The 6,000-nt window shown below is 38.9% G+C and overlaps 1 protein-coding gene across 1 annotated transcript in view; it reads left to right on the top strand.

Moving 5' to 3' along the window:
• Nucleotides 1-386: 386 nt before the first annotated feature.
• MMP16 (matrix metallopeptidase 16) overlaps nucleotides 387-6,000 on the top strand; it is a 292,524-nt gene continuing 286,910 nt past the window's right edge. Inside the window, exon 1 of the mRNA XM_032316261.1 lies at nucleotides 387-859. Within this exon, the coding sequence (XP_032172152.1) occupies nucleotides 728-859 (132 nt within the window). The 5' untranslated portion in view covers nucleotides 387-727. The remainder of the gene's footprint in view (nucleotides 860-6,000) is intronic.

Genomic DNA, 6,000 nt, shown 5'->3' with positions numbered 1-6,000 from the left:
GAAGAGCGCGCGCGCGTATGTGTGTGGAGTTGTGTGTGTGCTGATGTGTAGATATATGTGTGTGTGTGTGTGTGCGCGCGCGCGCGCTGGTGTGTGTGTGCGTGTGTGTGTGTGTGTGTGTGTGTGTGTGTGCGCGCGCGCGCGCGCGGGCGCGCGCGCTGAGGGCCGGAGAGTCAGGCAGACCCCGGGAAGGAGGAGTTATGTAGATTACGGATGAACATTCTGGAGGGGAGAGAGGAGAGGAGGGAAGGAGAAGCAAAGGCGAGAAGCGAGGAGCGGCGAAGGCCCTTCCCGCAGAAGCAGGAGGCGGCAGCGGCGGCGGCGGAGGAGTGGGCGGTGGAGGAGGAGAAGGAGGAGGAGGAGGAGGACGAGGACGCACGGGCTGGAGGCGGCGGCGGCGGCGGCGGCGGCGGCGGCTGCTGCTGCGGCTGCGACTCGGCGCTTTGAGCCGGAACCGCCGGTGAACTTGGGCGCCACGTTCCCGGTGACGGGCCCCCGAGGATGGTGAATGCAGGCTGCTGCTGACCCTGCCTCCGCCGCCGTTTCTCGGGGGCTGCTGAGTGCTGGGCCCTCAGTCTCCTCCCCTTGCCCGGCTGTGGGTGAACCTGCAGGCTCCTTACCCACCGGGAGGACTTTTTTTTGAAAGGAAACCAGGGAGGGAGGGAGAGGGAGAGAGAGAGAGAGAAAACGAAGGGGAGCTCGTCCATCCATTGAAGCACAGTTCACTATGATCTTACTCACATTCAGCACTGGAAGACGGTTGGATTTCGTGCATCATTCGGGGGTATTTTTCTTGCAAACCTTGCTTTGGATTTTATGTGCTACCGTCTGCGGAACGGAGCAGTATTTCAATGTGGAGGTAAGAGTATGAGAGCTTTTTTCCTTCTCGCTTGCCTGGGCTGCTCCCTGAAACATTTCGTTCACTCCTGGGATCTGGTCAGAGCAGCCTGGGTCTCTGCACATTGTTTCCTTTGCAGCCGCCCAGACCCTGGTTGAGTTTCCCTGTGTCTTAGGTGATGGATGCGCGCGAGACTGAGAATCCGTTATCCCCAGCAGCACAAAGCACGATGCTGCGCGCTCGGAGATACATTTGTAGCAGGTCCATGCTTGTCACCCAGGTTAGAGGCGAAGTCCTACATATAGCAAACGTGTGGCTTTAATAAAAGCAGTTTGAGTGTATGATGGATAAACTGTTCAGGAAATACAGAATTCATTGCTTGGCATCATGTGCTTCCTTGGTATTGTTCCTGAAATCTTTCTCCCCGTGTTCTGTGCCTAACAAAGGAGGTTAAAATCAAAGAATCTAGAGGAGAGCGTGGGAATACTTGATATGTTTAATAACATTACTTTTTGATAAAACACTTGACTAGACAGTCTTTTTCTCATTTAGACATAACTTATTACACTGCAACTAGATCTGACTACAGAGAACATGAAATCCATCTCTTTTAAAGTGTCTTCTCTTCCCCTCCCCCGCCAACTGAAAATAAAACGTGGCCCAATGTAATAGTTGCGAGGTGTGTTTTTAATCTGATTTCACACTCTCATGGTAAAACTGAGAGGTTTTAGTCTGTCATTTGCTTTACTTTGATAGCTTTGGGAACAGCAGACATAAAGCAGAAGGGAACTTGAGGATAAGGACTTGTCAGACCTCTGCCAAAGTACTCTTCCTGTCATCAACTCAGCACTAAAGCCAGTAATGTGCAGTAAATCAATGAAAGTGTGTATACACCTGGGCTCTAACTCCAGTTTATAACATACACAGTGGAATACAAAGACAGTTAGAAGGTTTTAGTAAAATATACTACTTTTGATGAAATCTTCTGTCTTCTGACATCTCCAAAGAATTACAATTAAATCTCTGAAGAATAATGTGATTTTTAAAATATTGTTGATTCTTTAAAGCTTACTGTCATTTTGCTGGGAGTGTGTGTTTACACAATAGCAGGACCTGTTGCACAGCATTTAAACATGTTTCATGTAACAGATTTATATACAAAGTGTGCATAATAAAGGCCATGTGTGAGGCCGTATTCTGAATATAACTGTTTATATAAACTGTTCTTAGGACTCCATGTAATAAGTGATGGTTGGTAGAGAAAGTATTTGAAAAAGTAAGAGCCATTATCAAGAGTTTAAAAAGTTTACAGATGTTAAGTATGATTGTATTACACAAAAACCCCATTTTGAAAACCAAAACTGTTTAACCTTTTGAAAAATACAACTTCTGAATAAAAACAGAGATGCAAAGGGGCCAAAAGTCCAGACTTCTCTTGATAGCAAATTTGAACTTTTAGAGTTCTATGCCACCGATGAATTTTTCTATCTAATACTAAAATCAAGAGATGATTTAATATTGAAATGAAGGAGTAATGAGTTCATAGACTGAAGGAATGAAAATGGCAAGCTGTTGTTTATATTGTAAGCGAAGGGCCTGTTACTTCAGTTTGATGGTAGTAAAGTGATGGTGGTAAGTTGGGGCATGGGGAAGGTGGGTAAAAGTAAGTGCTTGGTTTTATTTTGCTCACTCTGAAGCAGAAGGGAAAGTCTGGATTGATGGCTACTTGCTTTGGTAAAGTCTTAGATTTGCTTTCAGAGATTGTTGGGATAGCATCAGTGTTTGGATGATTATTAGGTTTTCTTTTTGAGACTAGACATACATTTTATTGTATTTCTTTATAGTTTGAATCCCTCAGTTCAATCAGATATTATTATGCAAGAAAAGCTGATTTTACTCAAAAAGAGATTTCACTTCAATTATACATGATCCCGTCTTTAATATGTATGTGAAAAAAATGGTTCATGGAAAAAGAGGTTTTTTTTAGAGTATTTAGTTATGTCATCCATATTTATTACACAATGCAAATATTTAATTATGACTGATAAGGGGCTGGTGCCATCTGAGACCTTACAAACCTTATTTGTTACAATGGAGATTTCCTAATGACTTAGATTAGATTATGCTTCATAGTTTGTATTATTTCCAGTTAGTTTTTTTAAGCACTTGAGCATATCCTTAGTTGGGTTTATGTACTTCCTTATGTGTAATGATAACCTCTATCTTTCTTTTTTTAATCATAAGAGTAGCTGCTCGTTAATTCAACATACTGTGAAGAACATGGAATGACAGGATATTTTCTGACATGAATTTCTGCCTGATTCACCTTTATTAGATATTTCTTTTTGGTAGGAAGCTCTAATAGGAAGAATATCTATCACATATTCTCCAGAAAAGCACTTATACTGTGTTCTTCATTCTTGGTTGCAAAACATACACTGGAAATGCTTGTTTGATTGATTCTCAAGGACAGTCTTAAAATAAACAGTAATGGTATCAATCATGCATGAAGCTCACATGATCATAAATTTTTTTTTCCAGCAAGCACACCAAGTTATTATAGTTGGAACGAAGCTTCTGAGAGATGCTTTTTATGCTGACAGCTGAGATTACAATGTTTTATTCCTCACTGAACTTCACAATTGGTGGGACCCTTCTACTTTTCATCCCTATAATTTAAGGTTCAAAAACATTTTCCCCCTGGAGGTGTGGGCATTGAGTAGAAATATTCATGTTAACTCTTTCCTACCTTATTCTTAAGAATATAAGCATTTATAATTTTCAGTTATCAGAATAGGAGCTTAATATGTTTTAATATGCTGATGAAAGCTTGTTATAGAAAAAGAGTACATTTTGTTTATTTTTGTTTTTAAGAAACAAAAAGAAATATCTCAACAGCTAAGAAAGGGTCAGACACTACCAGAAGTAGTACTATAGAAGAGATTCAATTCATTCTTCTCCTTATATGTTTTAGGAAGAACACTATTTTTAATGCCAGATTTTCAGCATATATTTGTTTAAAGATTTTTATACTCTATAGGATGCATTTTTGGGGAATGGGCCTTTCGGTGTGTAGTCATTACCATGACATTAACATTAACTAAAAGTCAAAGACTGCTATCATTGGACAGCAGTCTGAATCAGAAGTGTTCATTGGTCAGATGATGCTAAATTGTTAACAAAGAATCAGGATTGAATCTCTGTGCTCTAAAATATCATATTGTCTCTAAAATAATGGTCTTAGAGGAATATCCATGATCCTGGAGCTCTTTATTTTTTAATTTTTGTGGGGTTTTTGGACACTGCAAGCATTATTGTTATGAAATTTGAGATAGACTATAGTTCATGAGGGACACCGGGGTGGCTCAGTGGGTTATGTCCAACTCCTGGTCTCAGCTCAAGTCCTGATCTCAGGGTCCCGAATTTGAGCCCCACATTGGGCTCCACTCTGGGCATGGAGCCTAGTTTAAAAAAAAAAAAATATATATATATATATATATATATATATATATACACACACACACACACACATATATATACATATATACATATATATGTACGTGTATGTGTATATATATAGTTCATGAGGGTAGTAACATTCATCATCACCTTTGATAGTTTGCCAAATGTTAAATATATGAGCAACATATTCCTTATTGTTTCTTAAAGTATCACACACATTTCTAATGAGAAAAATTATTTTAAGCCAATTTAATGGTAAAATAAAAATGTGATATTCTGAATGATGCCCATATCAAAGCATAAGAAGATGATTACTTTTTTGTGACAAAAATTCTTGATAAAGTAAAAATTTATTTTTTTGTTTTTCATTCACAAAAGAGGAGAGATTTTAGATTTTTTAAAGAAGATGTTTCATGACAAATACTATGTATCACGAGTGTAACCATTTCCTACCTTGCAGTATGTTTCTTTAACTGGTTTCATATTTTATTCACCTTTATCAGGTTTATCTGAATGTACTTGAAAGTCAGAATAATGAACATGCCTTATTTCATTTGCTCATGGAAGGTTGCTGACGCTGATCTGGTCAGCCCCCTTGAGTAAGGGACTGTTTTGATTACATCCCATAATTCTCAGTGTAGCAGTTTTTACTGGGCAGGAACAGGGGCTATGTGACTGATTCATGAAGGTTTTTATTTACTGCAAATTCCAAGCTTTTCAAGACATCCCAGGTGTGCTGGCCATTTGGAATGCTCATAAGGACCAAAAATTATGACCAGGAGACCAGAAGACTCAGTAGCCATCAGGTTCTCCTGTGTGTCCCTTGATGCTTTTCTCTGTTCAGAGATGCCTGGTCAAATTCCCCAATCTAGGATTATTCGTGAAACTCTTGGAGGTGAGTGTAGGCCAGCAAGGGACATTGTCTCTTACTACCCCTGAAAAAGCTACAAAGAACAATTTTCTAAGTCTATTCTTTCCTGTAGAGTTGGGTTTCCTCTCTCAGGGTCTTCTTCCCCATCAAGTAAGGATAGAGTTGGATTCAGTAGCAGCTTTTTTAATCTCTGGAGTCAGGTTAAAAGTGATCTAAAGTTTTTACTTCTTCTTATTCATGCTATTTTAGGTTATGAACATAAAATTTTAAGGTTCTTGTTTAGTGGTATAATTCTTTTCTCTGAAGTTGCATTAATCAATTATTTTATGTCAATTTATTTTACTGCCTGACCTACCCCAATTACTCAAAATGTACCTGTTTAGAATATTTTGTAAATGACCATTTGGAATTATTTCAGGACCAAAAAAAAAGCCATTGGACATTTGAATCAATTACTTAAACTTGTTCAGTGTCAAAAGGAAAAGATTTTGTTATGCTCCTTCAGGAAATTTCTGATCCTTCAGCATGAATATGCAAATTGAGAAAGTCACTTTTCATGTTACTTTCTGTCACAATTTAAGTATCTGTGACTATAATTACATCCATCAAGTTGTTTTTTATTATGTGGAGTAGTATAATGATTAAGATCACATATTCTGGCTCCAGATCGCTGGATTCTAATCCCACCTCTTTTACTTGCGAAGTTAATAATGGACAAGTTCATTAATCTCTGAGACTTACTGTACGTGTCTGTAAAATGGGGATATTAATAGTACCTGTATCATAGAACGTTTTGATGATTAAATGAATACATGTATATCGTATTAGA

This window comes from Mustela erminea, chromosome 16, assembly GCF_009829155.1.
Source record: "Mustela erminea isolate mMusErm1 chromosome 16, mMusErm1.Pri, whole genome shotgun sequence".
In the NCBI taxonomy this organism is placed as follows: Eukaryota; Metazoa; Chordata; class Mammalia; order Carnivora; family Mustelidae; genus Mustela; species Mustela erminea.
Note: the sequence above shows the minus strand (reverse complement) of the source record. Positions and strands in the feature narration are given on the sequence as shown.